Source organism: Aythya fuligula, chromosome 1, assembly GCF_009819795.1.
Source record: "Aythya fuligula isolate bAytFul2 chromosome 1, bAytFul2.pri, whole genome shotgun sequence".
Lineage (NCBI taxonomy): Eukaryota > Metazoa > Chordata > Aves > Anseriformes > Anatidae > Aythya > Aythya fuligula.
This window is the reverse complement of record NC_045559.1, coordinates 140,109,006-140,124,593: the sequence shown is the minus strand read 5'-3', so window position 1 is coordinate 140,124,593 and position 15,588 is coordinate 140,109,006. Positions and strand designations below refer to the sequence as shown.

General features: G+C 44.6%; 1 protein-coding gene across 2 annotated transcripts in view; it reads right to left on the bottom strand.

Moving 5' to 3' along the window:
• Positions 1–470: 470 nt before the first annotated feature.
• The window catches only part of NPAS2 (neuronal PAS domain protein 2), a 50,576-nt gene continuing 35,458 nt past the window's right edge, over positions 471–15,588 (bottom strand). The window contains exons 15-20 of one of the 2 annotated variants that reach the window (XM_032208095.1): positions 12,009–12,155; positions 5,861–6,055; positions 4,829–5,001; positions 3,967–4,059; positions 2,533–2,719; positions 471–1,329 (exon numbers count right to left, since the gene is read on the bottom strand). In XM_032208095.1, coding sequence (XP_032063986.1) covers positions 1,153–1,329; positions 2,533–2,719; positions 3,967–4,059; positions 4,829–5,001; positions 5,861–6,055; positions 12,009–12,155 — 972 coding nt within the window. In that variant the 3' untranslated portion in view covers positions 471–1,152. Of the gene's footprint in view, positions 2,720–3,966; positions 4,060–4,828; positions 5,002–5,860; positions 6,056–12,008; positions 12,156–15,588 lie in introns of both variants that reach the window. The other variant, XM_032208094.1, reaches the window with a different exon arrangement.

Genomic DNA, 15,588 nt, shown 5'->3' with positions numbered 1-15,588 from the left:
AGAGACATTTCTAATTCATTAGTTTATTACAAAATATCCACTCACAAAAAAGCACAAGCACAATCTTTATACTTGTGAAATGAGTTGATATTTCATATACAAAATAATTTCCACATAATTCCATATAATTTTATTTTATATAGAAATAGGTCATTATTACAACAGCTGTACAATACACTACTTTTTATTTAATAATTACATAAAATCTTTCTTAGAAACATATCAACAGAAAACATACAAAAAAAGCGAAAAGTGCATTTCTTTTTTTTTTTTTTCCCCCCAAAGGAAAATTCAATCCTAAATGTTATAATGAAAGAGATATGTAATAGTCTGCAGCATCCCGAGTCAGTGGGCCAAAACACAGTGCATATTTCTCAGAGACTTGCAGTGAGTGAGTTATTTAGCTTGAAGAAGGATCCATCGTGTATTATGGGAGAGTTGCATGATTGTGCTTACAAGTCGAGTTCTTCTTTGCAATCACAATTCATATGTATAAAACAGTCCAGTGTTTTTTTGATTTTTTTTTTTGTTTGTTTTTTAGTCGTGAAGAACAGTTAGGATAAGCTGCATAATACTTTTCAGATTCTAAATCAAGGGTTATGAGCTGTAGACCATCTTCACCAATGACCAGGCTTTCTTCTCCATTGGATGTGCTAATTTGGCCACAAGAATAAGGAAACAAACTTCTCTTTACAGAAAGTGCCTAGGTTTTGTCCTCTGTGCAGTTGTGCAAAATAATAACAATAATCATAATAAAAATAATCTCTTGTTCTCTCCTCAATAGACCTTTGACGCAGTGCTTTTTCATACACAAAAGAAGAACTGAAACAGTGAAGGCCAAGTACCTCAAGTGTCTGTCAACAGTCTGTTGGAATTGCCAGACAGCTTTCTGAGCAGCACGCCGAGCTCCAACTCCTCCTCCCGTACACCCGCTGACGGTGGAGCTCGCACAGGACGGTGCTCCTCGGTGCTCTGCTCCACGCAGAGCATGGGCTGTGTGCGGCAGTCCGCGCCCTGTGGCATCCTTCTGTCACAGGGCTCTGCAAGAAAGGCTTGTGCAAAAGCCGAAACGGTAAGTAGAGAGTCATTCTCTCCTGCCCCAGGTGCCCATTGGTTAAAGCTAATCGTGCATTGATTGTGCTGGTGGGACTCTTATCGCAGTGGCTGTGGTAAATTTGATGATTCTGATAAGCTATTGCTTCTTCTTGGTCGCTGCTGCTGCTGCTGCTGCTGTGCCTGATGATACCCCATGTTCCCTTGCTGTGGTGAGTAAGATGGCAGGAGCAAAGAATCGGTTTGCTCATTGTGCAAAGAACTTGGTGTTTGCACCTACAGATAAAATAAAAGTCATCGGGTTGTTTCATTCTTTCACGCTAGCGCTCGTTGTCCTCAAGGTACAGCGTGCTTAAAGGTATTACTCCTCCTGCTGGCTTTTATCTCTGGGGCTGTGTGCTTGGCATGGGGTTAGCCTACCTATGCTAGAAGGAACAGATTTAAATTGCAGCAAAGAAGATTACAATTAGGCATTGAGAAAGGTTTTCTAGTAGGAATGCACTGCCTAGGATTTGCGGGTTATTCTGAAAAGCCTGTTTAAGAACAGGCTGAGCAAATGTGGCAGAAATGACAAGGCTAGGTGACAGAAACGAAGCAGAAATAACACAGGGGATCCTAGTGGACCTCACAAGGCCCCTTCTAGCCCTTCCTTTTTGTGAGTTTACAGTAGGGTGCGACATTGCAGTGTTGAAGTCGATGTGAATTTTGCAGATGCTCATCTGGGAATGGTGTCTGCTGTGTTTTTCGTTAATTCTCAGCTATGATAAGGATTTCGTTTTTCAGTGTGATCATTTGAGGTCGATGATACTCTTTCAGTGATTCCAGTGGAGATGTGATCAGGTTTTATAGACTCAGTTCAGCTCCTTCTGAGTTAATAGACACCTCCTTTCCCCCCTTCCCCTTAGCTTTACGTGTGCTGAATTAGGTAAAAAAAAAAACACAGTATTTTTATATCTTCAAATCACCTGGTGCTTCCAGGTGATCTGCTCCAATTCATCTTCTTTGCCTTGTGGAGTTGAGGAAGTATGTTAATTTATGGAAGGGATATGGATATCTGATCCCGATCTTATTTTATGTTGGCGCTGGTAATTAAAAATCATCTTTTGACTTGTAAACTAAGCAAATTTTGTACTTAATAAAGAGTACAGAATAAATCCTAAGGCAGCAATTTTCTCCATCTAGAAATACACTTTAAATACATCCAGGATAATCTGATTATGTTTCCAATGTACAGGATTAGTAATTTCCTTTGAAATATTCTGACTGTTCGCACTGCTCCCTTGCTACACGGGAAGGGCACACGACACTGTATCAGTGTCTTGCACATTTCAGTTATCTCTGAAATGGCCATCTCTGCCGTGATCAGGCTCCCGCTGAAACTTACAGCTCGTCAAGGCTCGCAGGCCCCGTTTGCACAGCCCGTTCGCCTTATTATTCTGTGAGCATGTTTTATACATCGTCCTCTTTGTCCTTCCCTACCTGCAGGTAGCGTTGTTGCTGATGCTGTTGGTGCTGGAGTTGCATAGGTGGCAGAGAGGGTGGCTGGGAAGGAGGTGTCGTGGCAAACCCTTGGTTTAACACTGCTTGTCCCATCAGAACGATTGGAGAGCCGCTGCTGGAAGTCTGCACTTCCAAACTTTGAAACATTTGTTGGTTTTGAGAGTATCTGGGGAAGAAAGAAGTAAAACAATCAAGAAAAAACGTGTAGAAACAAAGGTCTTCTCCTAGGATATGGGGTGGGCATCAACTTCATATATAATTCTAAGTAAAGGCTTCCAGGGCATCAGACCTGCACGCATGAAAACGAGCAGCATTGGCTTAACACCGTACATGAGCTGGACTGGGAGGGCAGAATACATCTCACCTCAAAACCCAGACCACATTTTAGATTCATTAGAGATTCTGGTTTATGCATGTCTTCTCTTCAGCCACCGATTCACATCCCAGGCTCATTAAAGCACACGGCCTTTGATTTTGTATTAATAAGCTGAGTTCTGAACTGCAGCAGCTGAGAAGTAGACACGTTCCCCGTTCTGCTGCCTGTGCTTCTATACGACTGCCTGTGGGGCTGGTAATCTCCTGCAGGATGGCTAGGGTTGATTACTTTTTAAGCTGCTCGTAGACGTTGCCAAGTACGGTCAGCAGTTCCCATAGCTGTGACCCACATTATAGGACCAGAAGAAGTCTCTAGAAGTCCTCTGGACTGAGGAGTGAGCCAGAAACAAAATACTCAGCTCCTGTTGCTAGCCTGCTTTCGCACAGCCAAACCCGAGTATTTGTTGTTTTGTGGAAGGCTGTGGGTAAAACCACAAGGAAGCTACTGCCAACCCAGCCTAATTCTGTTTATCCTGTAAAGGGTGATGAGATCATAGTGTGGTGTGTGTTTGTTAAACAGCTGTTCAAAATTAGGGGTTGGTCAGAAATGCTAAGATTTGGGTACTTATACAAGCATGTGAGCTCCAAAAAATGGATCCTGTGAGTCAGGCAGAATACGTGAAAAGGAGATGTGTCTTTGAAATTTGGGCCTTTTTTATTTAGCAGCTTAAATGGAGATCTCAACTGCAGATCGGTATGTTTTAAGTTGGAGGTTTTAGCTCAAGGTAATCTTAAGCAGCAACAGTGATGCTTGAAAAGTACTGAATACCTACATTCCTGAGGTAACATACAGAATCAGTTTAATGATGTTCAAACATTATCATTTTGGCATTTCACAATTAAGGACAGTGACAGAAAAAAAAAAGATAAAAAAAAAAAAAGATTAAAAAAAAAAAAAGATGAGGCTGACCCTGACACTAGAAGGCAGGCTCGGCCCAGTAATGCACTCCTGTTATTTATAACTACTTGCTAAAATCATCTTGCTAAAAAAGGCCATTTCTCCTCAAAAGCAACTTTGGTGTTTCTGATGTCACGTACTTAGCCTGGGATCCAGCCATGCTGAGGTCTGAAGGGTGTCTTGCATTACAGGACCCGGGCATCATTGGCTGAATGGGTTGGCTGAGCAACAGTCTTGCACATGGAAGAAAGAAAAAGGGATACTGCTGTGAGAGAAGGACCATATGCACGCCACATTCTGAAAACTGAGAAAGGATCATCTTTTTGGTTCAAAGAATCATCTAGGTTGGAAAAGACCTTTAAGGTCCAACCATCTGCCTAACTACCAATTTCATTTCTAGACCATGTCCCCCAGTGCCATGTCCACACATCTCTCAACTGCCTCCAGGGATGGTGACTCCACCACCTCCCTGGACAGCCCGCTCCAAAGCTTGACCACCCTCTCCATGAAGAAATTCTTCCTGATATCCAACCTCAACCTCCCCTGGAGCAACTTGGTGCTGCTTCCCCAAGTCCTATCACTTGTCTCCTGAGAAAAGAGACCGGCACCCTCCTCGCTGCAACCTCTTCAGGTGGCTGTACAGAGCGATGAGGACTCCTGGCTTCTCCACACCAAACAACCGCAGCTCCCTCAGCCTCTCCTCATAAGTCCCTTCAGTTGCTCTTCTCTCAGTGCATTCCAGCACCTCCACGTCCTTCTGCTAGCAAGGGGCCCAAAACTGAACACAACACCCGAGGTGCGGTGTCACCAGTGCCAAGAACAGAGGGACAATCGCTTCCCTCGTCCTGCTGGCCACACCATTTTTGATGCTGGCATGGATGCCACCGTCCATCTCACCCCCTCCCTCACCCACCCACTGAGGGCAGCCCAAGATGGTGGCAGCCCAAGATGGTGGCAGCCCAAAATGGCGGCCACCCAGGTGCCCTCCATGTCCCGCCCTACCTGAGCTGCTGGTCATGGCTGCAGCCGGCGGCGGGTGGGCCAGGGCCGGGGCCGGGGCCACGGCGAGGTGGTGGGGCTGCAGGGGCCGTGGTGGGGCCAAATGGTGGGGCCGAGGCACGGAGAGGACGGCCACCACCCGGTGCCAGCTCCGCGCTCCTCACCGCCTTTGGGCCCTGCAAGAGAGCGGGGAGAGGAGGCTTGGGGTGAGGCTTGCTTAGCCCTGCTGTGAAAGCCCCGTGATGGCAATGAACCTTACTAAAGGAAAAGCTGTGGGCTTTTTTTTTTTTCCTATTTATCCACTTTCTGTTTTAATAGTCATGCTAATGCGGGTGTGTGGGAGGTTAAATGCTACGCTGAGGGGTCTGAAGCTAATGGCACCGCTACATTCAGAAATAAGAGCTGGGTTTTCTGAGAAGGAAGGCACAACAGGTGGGTGGAGGAGCAAAGACGGGAAATGCCAAGAAGCCTGCAGTAAGACCAAAATCCTCTGCCAAGCCTACCTGATTTCACAGGTCTCAGTTACAAATACCTGAACCCAAACTCTTTTATTTCCCTATACAGGAGCCTGTATCACCCCCAACCTGGGCATCTCTCACAAATTTCCACAAACCCCAACAGTATGCCACTGCAGCAGGCAGCAGGTTTTATGGCATCTGGTTGGATTTGCAGAGTGAGCAGGGGTGAAGCTCATTTTGTGAGATCGCACTGCTGGCACTGCTATTGCTGGTTTCCACCGTGCTGTCAGGTTTCTTTTGTGATAAACACGAACCATCCACACCTTTTGCATACCTGCCCTTCTCTGTTTTAGAGCTGGAACAGCTGCTCAGGTAACCCTCTAGCTGAGGTCTTAAAAAAGTGATTTAAGGTAAAGTAAATGCTGTAAGGACACCCTTTATGTAGCCTGCCTTTACATAGGAAAATAGGGAAGGCAAGGGAAAGGTGCAGGACCAACATGACTTCACTAGTTTGTTTAGTAACAGCTCAGTGTCTTCTTTCCATATTAAATGCTCCTCTAGTCAAAGAAGTGATTACCTGGCTCGATATCACACTTGCTTCTCTCAGTACTTGCTGGTTTGGTGTTTGCGGAGATGCAATTTGCCCAGGGAGCTGAGGACTGGGGACAAGCTGCTGCTGAGAAATGACCCCTGGCCTCTGCTGTAGCTGCTGCGGCTCTGGCTGCTGGATATTGCTAAAGCTCAGGGACACCGTTGGCTGCTGCAGGAACATCTGGAAAAGAAGGGGGGGAGATTTTATTGACACAGCCCACCTGTCACGGATAATGAAGGTTACAGTTAAATCCAAAGATATGTTCTAAAATAAAATCATCACAGCTCGGAATTCACCACACATGTACTGTTAATTGGAAATCACATTTCTTTCCTACATTAACAGTTCTGCTGTCTCTGGTTTCTTTCTTTCTTCTTCTGAAAATGCACTCATTACTCGTGAAATGTGTCCTAAAGGTAAAAGCCCGCTCTCCATGGGGCAGGCGGAGCCCTCGTGAGAGCAGTTGGCTGTACATTCACCGTGTTCTGGGGCATCCCGACCAGAGAGCTGGGAGTTACTCCACGTCTTTTCAATCCTTTCATTTCTCTTTTCAACAAACCAGCCTGCCTTTCAGGCAAGGCTGCTTTTGAATTTGTCTCAGAAAATTCAACACCTTCTGTACAGTTGGGTCACTGAGCGTATTTAATGAGGCCACAGCCAGGCCAGAGTTGACCGTGTTGAATGGCTGTGTCCTTATCACTGAGAAGATGTGTAAACAGACCGTCACTGTCACTTATCTGATTTCCTGTCAGGTAGCTGTCACCTGGTGTTCTTCCTAATCAGGCCGCGCGTTTGACTTGTGCAAAAGAGCCAGCAGCCCCTCTGTTAGTGGTTCTGTAAATGATACGCTCTCCATTCTTGCATCGCAAGAAGAGTCTTTCTTCTTTAAAAGTTGCAGGGCTTTGGAATATTTTTGCTTTTCTAGAGGCTATTTCTTTTAACAGAGCCACACAAAAGAAAAAAGGCATCCTTTAAAACTATTAATTATTAATGCTACAAGCTATCTTTGCAGTATTTCAAACCTATCCTCTTGCCACCAAGGACTCTACAAAGCGACACTTCCCAGGTAGTTGAAGGCATTTTTGGCTCTGGTTCTGATTCCACACCACTTCTACAAGCGTGGAACTCCATTATTTCAAGTGGAGCTACTCAAGGCTTAAATGAAATCAGAATCACAATTATTCTCTTCATTACTCATCCATCAGTCTCATGCCTAGCAGTACAGCTGAGGTACACCCAGTAATTAGTACACCTTTCCGCAACTTATTGCTGTATTAGCAATTCCCTAAACTATCATGTCCCCTGTAATTTCTCTTGGAAGAAAGCTCCATATCTTTCTCTAAAGAACCGGCACAAGGCATTGCTTTTCTCTGCATAAGTATGGGCTGATCCATCATGTTTGTGCTTATATATCTAGCTATTAAAACACAGTTTTTAATTTAATATGATACATTTGCAGTGAATCTCTGTGTGCCAAGATTTGACTCAGAATTGAGTTACAGACAAAGCTCATGTTAATCAGTTACATTAATCAGCTGAGAGAGGTGGGCAATTAATGAAAATGTTAATGGACCTAAAGCAATGTCTTGTTTCAGGTGCTGTAGGCTAACTACACCTCAAAGATGTCTGATAGAAATAAATGGGTCAAGTAACAGAGCTGTGCCTGCTTGCAGTAGGTCTGAAACCAGCTCTGAGTGTTTTCTTTTAAAAACAGTGCTCACAGAGTTTGGAGCCATTACATTTCAGAAAGACAGATGGTCTTGCAACTTCTGCCAAGTAAATAGGTCTTATTATGAATAAATCAAAGGCAGAAGTTATGAAAATTCATTTTCTTGTTTATTTTCTGTATATAGAAGCTAAGTTTTGAACATGTTCAGTAAATGAACCTGATTAGCTCTAGCAATGAAATTGGTCTCCATTGATATGAAATGTTTAATGCAAAATTCAGAATAGGTAAAGCAAGTGGTGTGCTTCAGAAATGTCACGTGGGATGTGAGCCCACCGTTTCTGGAAGATCAGCACAAAGTAAGACCTGAAGGAGCAATATCTTAAGCATCCTCCCTGTACAAGGCACACAGTGCTGGCGAAATACCAAGTTCGTCCAATGCAAACCCACCATCCATCAGTGCAAATGTTGGGCAGGGTGGGAGCCTGCAGCAAATGACTTACTCTGCAGGGAGCTGCCTGCGTGCATGCCTTACTTTGAGGCAAAGGCCAAGTAGATTACTCTTGAAAGAAAGCAGAGCAACCTACTTTGCAATTACCAGCGTGTGCCACTGGGTAGGAAAGAGCACAACTAATGGTTGGCAGCTAGCACGCTATAAATTTACAACCAAGTTTATCACGGTAAACCAATTTCTTTTATTCATGTGTTCGTACCCTGAGAGACCTACGTGCGTTTCATATCTAGGGACGCCCTCCATGGCGTTGTAATGGCCAAAGCAGCATTATTACTGTCAAAACACAAATGTGGGGGAAAAACAAGCTCAGGGCAGGAAGCAGTGGTGCCATTTAACCCGTGTCCCTGCAGAACTGCAAGACTCAAGATGCCTAATCAAGAAAAGAGTTAACCTAAGAGAGGATCAAAGTGGGGAGTTGCTACCTGCAAGTAACCCCGAAAGCAAGAACGTACTTCATTTGTACAAAACAGTGTTTTTTCATTATGTGTCTCTTTCGTGACAGTCCTGCCTGAATTCCTGCGAAGCACTAAAATGCTGCAGCTTTAAATAGCAACAGAAACCCCATAATAAAGAAAAAAAAAAATAAATCTTTCTCAGTCTGAGCAAATCCAAGCAGATAAATTAGCAGCCCCCTAACTGCACTGCCGGTAACGGCACGTCTCACGGCTGATTTTGTGGACGGCAAGGCCAGCGAGGCATCTTATAAATATTTTTTTAATTGGCCAGATTGTTAAGATCCACAGCAAAGCTGTGAGGGAGGGAAGGGGCCCTCTGACACGGCTGCCCCCTCATCCCGAGATAGACGGTCCCTGCAGCTAATGGGTGAATCGCATTGGCAAGACATGGTGGGGGAGACAGCCCTTTGACTCTTCCTGCTCCTTGGGCAATCAGGCGGTGATAACCTTCAGGCTCATCGTTAGAGAAGGGAAGACCCCTTCTGTAAAATACCAGCACTGGGAACCTGAGGTTCACGGACTTTGAAGGGAGACTGGATTGTGAATCATGGGTGGCTGTGGACGGTCTCATTTGCAGTTCTCGCAAGCTGGTCAGGCTCAGCTCTTCTTTCTGCTCTCCTCTCCATCCGCAATTCATTAGCTAGACTGCTCAAATCTGGCACAGGCACGGCATCCTTCAGACTTCTGAGGTTACTCTTGCTGCTGCCGCCCTTAATGCTTTCGTTTGTCAGGGAAAGCAGTACCAGAGATTTAATGGGGTTTTGAACGCTCTTCTTCAGGGCCCCCAGCCCTCCTGCTAGCTTGGTCTTTCATCACGCAAGGCTCTTGGAAACAGTGACAAATGCAGACGACTGTGCTCAACACCCGTCCAGTTGGGAAAGCGTTTCTTGGTGCACTACAGTTTTGAAGACCTCTGAAGGAAATGGAAATGGAGCTCAACTCTCCACAGAGCTACCTGTACACTTCTGTGTGGAAGGGAAGGAGCCAGGGAGGGGGGAAGATATGCTAATAAATGAGCTAACGAGGGAAAAGGAGAGAATGCTTCCCCCTTTGCAGCCAGCACACGGCACTCCCCCGTGCTTACAACCCGCACAGCCCCATTCTCTACGCGGAATATTAAAGGGAACAAAAAATTGCTCAATAGTAAGGCTCTTCTGTTTGCCACTCTGCTTTGTAGCCTTGATAATAGACGCAGATCGATGTCTGCAGACACCCAGCTCCTTGAATGATGAAATCTGCTCAGCAAAGCATGCGGTTAGATTTCTGATTTAACAGTTTACTCCTAACCTCTTGTGAGTCACAAAAGTGCTACATGTGAAAATGTGAGGCTTTATTTCAAATTGCCTCTAGCCAAGTAAGACAAAGCTAATTCCTGGTCTCACTCCTTCCCTGTAATGGCACTGTAATTTCTGGTTTTCTTTTTTTTTTTTTTTTTTTCCTAATCTAGAGAAAGCGGGAGAAGGAAAAGGCCCCGCTCCAAGTCAGCGTGACTGCTTACAGCTCACTGCCTCATGTGGTTGTTCTGGGGGGGCTGAAAGGCACTTGGACGACAGACAGTGATCCTCCCCATCCAGCTTTGCCCCCTCAGGCTGATAGGCAGCCCCCACATTTCCGAGCTGCCCTCCGGCCCCCCTGCATTTGCAGGGAAATGGTCAGTACCGACATCAAAAAAATCTTGCAGTGCCCTGAAAATATATTCTCCTTGGTCCAACCTGGCACAGTCCTTGTGGGGGAGCAGATCACCCAAATAATGATCCAAAGAATCCAAATCCCAGAGCTACAAAGCAGCAGGGGGTAGGGCCCACCATTTACCTACTGGGCCTCTTCTCTCTGCTTGGGCTCCCCGTGAGCACAGCTGAGGGTCTGTCCCATGGTCTTTGGGTTATTAAATGCATATGGAAGATGACTATATAAAAATAAAATCCCTTTCCCACATATAGGAATGTGCTCGGACTTTCTATTTTTGCCTGAAGTATTTAAAAAAAAAGGGGGGGGGGGGTTGGGTGGATCAGTGTATCTGAACGCTGAAGACTTCACCAGGAGAGAGCAATGGCTTTTGCCCAATTAAAAGGAGAAGAAGTGAGAATATCACGTCTCTTGGTATTCATAATAACAATAATAGCTTTCAGACACATACCATGATTCTGAACTGAAGGGCAGTTAATTGCAGACTTTCCCTTCCTGTTATTCAGAGGCCGTGCAGAACCAATGGAAGAAATACACCGAAATTAAACCTGGCCTACCTATAGGTTTATATGGTACCAGGAGCAGGGAGTCCTGGCTTTGGGACCCACCACTGCTGTGCTGTCTTATAGCAGTGCGTACGCAGCAACTTGGGTGGAAAAGTTTCAAATTTGGCTTCACTGATCCCTTAATTGCCTAAAAGTACAATCCAAATTTGTTTTAATATGTGAACTGTGTGTTCGCCGACGTCGATGATGGGTGAGATTCTGTTTCTGTGGAAGTCGGGAACAAAATTCCCACTGGCCTCAGCAGGCCCCAGGTTTTCATCCTGTGCTTAAAATGTTCTTTGAGATACTCATTTATGTGACAGAGCTTGTCTTCTACAAAATCTTGTTAGTACAATGCTCACAGTGGGTCCCCAATGCAACATTTCTGGCAAGGGTCATTTAACCCGGTATTTATAGTTACATTATGAGGAACAGAGCAGTAATCACCCAGCTTTTAGAAAACTTCCATAAAGCTGGATCATTTCTCCATTTGTCATTAAATGAAACCTGAGATGTGCTAAATTGCACTCACTCTTACTCATGGGGTGCGGTAGGCATCAGGGGCAGTACAAAGCACGGTGCAGAAGGTATCAAAGACACAAGAACAGGAGCCTCAGGCTGCTTCACCCTAAAGGCTTGAGCTGGTCCTGTGAAGAGCAAATTTAGGCGCCTCCCAGGTGTAAACAGATGAACAAAGGTTTGAGCAGAGGTTTGTTGCCTTTTTTTTTTTTTTTCTTTTTTTTAAACATGACATGGGAATTCATCTCCTGTGCTGAGTGTCTAGGCCAGGAAAACAGGGAGCGAATGATCTAAAAGAGATGAGCACTTGGGGAGTGCCTGAAGGAGGGCTGTTGGCTAAGGGAGAGCTGGACAGACGTGATACTGAGCATCAGCGATGCCACCACCAAGCACGCAGTGAACGGATGGAAGCTAATGAACTGGAGAGTCATAATCAGTGCTGAGTCCAAATATGAAGACCGTTCCATTGCAGCTGCTCAATCTGAAGACTTGGTAGACAAAGCATTAAAATACTGCTGTAAATGACCCAAATTCTTCTCACCCCCATAAGGCTGAGATATTTCTTCCTTCCCTTATTCCATAATGCTCTTAATCTTGATGTTTACTACTCAAGAGGCTTCCAGAGGACAGCATCCCCATTCAGATGAGCCAGATTTCTCATCTCCTGGACCCTGGAGCTAATTTTCAGATGCCAGCCCTATCAAGTGCCTGGTGAGAGGATGCTCTGCCGCTCCCAGCAGTAACCCACCTGCACGCTGGAGTCCTGGACCAGGCAGAGCTGCTCCTGTATCTTCTGCAGCTCCTCCTGCTGCCAGCGGATGTTGGCCTGCAGGATCCGCGTTCTCTGCTCTAGCTGGTCCTTGATGGTCTGGAACATGCTAAACTGCGCCGAAAACTGAAAGAAAAAGGAGATGAATCAGTCTTTATAATAGAAGCAGGCCTCGGTATGACATTATTTTGAAAGAAGTTATTGGTTTCTTGATTGTAAAGCACAGTGAGAGGAATAAAGTACGTGTTTGTAATATAGTAATGTCTAGGCAGAGATAAATCTTTTCTATTTCCAATTTTACGCACATATATTAAATTGCCTCAGTTATAGTGATCTCCTTACAACTGACCCTGTTCAGTTAGAGAATTACCAGAATGCCCGTTCTTGAGAGTATGCTGCTTTAAAATATCGAGAGCATCTTAACTGGGTGGCAAATGAGAGCATTATTATTATTAGCGTGTAGTTTGGAGCCCTTAGGATGGCAGAGCTGCATATTCCAAGTGTGTTTTACCAACACTTTCCTTGCTCCTCACAGAAATAGCAGTGCTGCGATGGTTTATTCCGCCGATTACTTACTACGTGATCACGCAACAGCTGACCACAGTAAATATTTTCTACATTTCTGCAACTGAATAGTGGCCAGGGTACAAGAAATACTTGTTAAGCTATTTTTATACATGACATAAAATAAATAGCCAAGCTCAGTGGGAGAAAGGCTATTCTAAATAATAATACAAAATGGAGATCGCTAATAAGGGTCAAGAAGAAAGTGCAGCTGCCAGTAGCAGCAATGCCTCGCACGAAGCAGAATCACCCCATAAGCATGGAAGGGACTAGCATGGCAACAAATTCCTAGCTTTATTTGGTATTTACAGGCACGATTCAAAGTCCACCAATGCTAATTATTGCTTTAATTGGCTTTGGAATCACTGCTTTGCATGATCTCATATTCCAAAAGTAAAAAAAAAAAAAAAAAAAAGAAGAAAAAAAAAAAAAGCTGAGAAAAAAACATGGTGTAGTACTTCAAAAAAAAATCTGTAAGCATTTCTCTAATCAGGGCATTCAAGGGCCTCTGAAAACATGCAGTGCTGGGAGCATTCAGGCAAAAAAAAATAAAAGAAAATGTTTTGCTTTGACTTGCATGACTTGAAGATGGCGCATTGTTCCCGTGGTTACTTTCGTGGCTCTGTTCTGGGGGGGTAAAATGATGCAAGCTGCTGGAGCCTTCCTGCTTAATGGAGTTGCACTTGCTTACACCATTGCTGGCTTTTGCTTTTTTAATAGGAAAACAAAAATGGTAACAAGGAGGGAAATAAGGAGCACTCTGGTGCTAGCAACACTGCACAGATGAATGAAATTTCTGGGTACTTCGAGAGGTCTAAATATGACAGGTCAGATTTGTATCAGCTTTGCAACAGCTAAATACATGGAAGTACCTCCACGTTCCCTCCAGCAAACAGCTGAAATCTCCATGTAGATGTCCTTTAGGTGAGAAAGGAAGAGAACTTCATTGGGTTTATTTATATGTACACATCTGGAGGGCGTCTTTCCAGCCCAGCTCAGGAGGTCACCCTCCAAAGAGTTTCCTCATGTGGCCACTTTGAGGGGAGGCTGGTTGCCAGCCCTGGTTAGGGGAGAGGAGGGCTACCAAGGCATCACATGCAGATGCTCTGGAGGCCCCCAGAGCCCACTTTGATGGGAAAGACATCTGTGAGTGCTCGCAGCTTGCATGATCTACCCAAGGAGATAATGTGAGCATGTTGCCTCTGGCGCTGTTGTCAGCAGCGCTGTCACCTGCAGCCCCATCCTCTCCCAGAGCAGCGTCAAAGCCCCTGATGGGAACTTGGTGTTACTTCTTACTGGTGTTAAAGGGGAGAGCTCAGGGCTGGTTCTTGCTCTTTCTCTATTCCATGCAGAAAGCATTAACCCGAGTAATGGATGAGTGGAAACCTCTGATGTTTGGGAAGGGAGGTGAGTGACTCCAAGGGGCTGCCTGCTCTGCTGGCTCGAGCCCTTGCTCCATGTTTCAGAAGAGACCTGGGCACTCTGGTCTTAGGAGTGGAATAATGCGATGTAGCAATGGTTTGGCTAGGTTAAATGCAGCCAGTTCCTGCCTTAATGTGGGTCTGTGCAGAAGGACTTTTTAGAAAGCCAGGTCTTGGAACCTAATTCTCGCTGTATGAACTCTGTTAGTGAAGTCTACTCTGAAGTTGTTAAAAGAGTCTTTTTCAGAAAGGAATTAAAAACAATTTCAGCCAAAAGCTTCATTTTGACTGCCTGGCTTGCTGATGGCAAACTTCTCATTAACATGTGAACTCCTTGAAAGACACTTTGGGAAAGGAACCTGGTTTTCTTCAATTAATGAATGCAAGGAATTTTTTAGGAGATAATTTTATAATAATTTTATACTTCAATAAGAAACAATTTCCATGTCCAGGCCTTAATTTTAAATAGGGATTTGCTTTGCAATGTTGCACACAAAAATGTATTGCTGTTGATTTTAGATCATTATTCCATGATTTTTTTCAGCACCTTCTTATATTTAGCATATTCATATTGAATATGCATACTGAATATTCAGTATATAATCTAATATTGTCTTTTTGTTTTCTGTTTCACGTTCCTCTTGTCATAATACACTCGACAGCAACAATTAGCTGGTCTAGTGAAATGAGAGCTGCAAAGGAAGAAGACAAGGAACTCTCTTTTACTTTTTTCCCTTTTCCTCTCCAAAACCAAAGTTTGTTGATAATTCTAGCAGTGACCCCTGTGATTACAAAGCTTCTATTGTTTTTGTACAATGAGACAGTAACAGCAACTGACCTGCACAAGAGAGCATTTATCTCAAGATCTTTAACTGTTTTACCAATTAAGGAAGAAATCTGTAATTGTGTAATGCATTATAAGAGCTTGACTCAAAATGTTCCACAGAAAACACTGCGCAGCTTTAACTCTGCCGTTAACATCAGATGAGGTTGATATTTGTCTCACTTAGGTGTTCACAAACGTCTGTGGGATCCTCAGAAAAGTGCATGTTATAGCTGTCCCAGCTTTCCAGGTACAAACTGGAAAGAAGCAATTGGTGAGATATCTATAATTGCACAGGGTCACCAGTTTAATCAAGGTTTGTTAGTTCAGGGAAAATAATAATAACCAATTTGTTTTTCATGCAGCCCAGGGAGTGGGACTGGCACACATTGGGTGTGAGCACTTGGCACGGTCCCCATCAGAGATGTGATGAACAGGAGAGTTGGGCCCCTTGAAGACATTCTGTTCCTGCAAGTTTCATGAAAACAGGTAGCTGGGTAAAGGAGGGAGACCCTGTTTATATTTTAGCTCGGTTTCCTAAGTGAATGAACCTTTCATTTCCTTCTACCTCCCACCTTCCGATCCTTCTGGTTGGTGCTAGAGACATGCAAGAGAGTTGTGATAGCCTCAAGAGCACCAGGTTGCCGCAATGCCATGAAACCTCTAGTTGAGCAGCAGCGAGAGGGACCCGCTCGTTCCCCTCCTGCCACGCCAGCCCCTGGGAAACCAGGTTTCATTAGTTTTGCAGCTC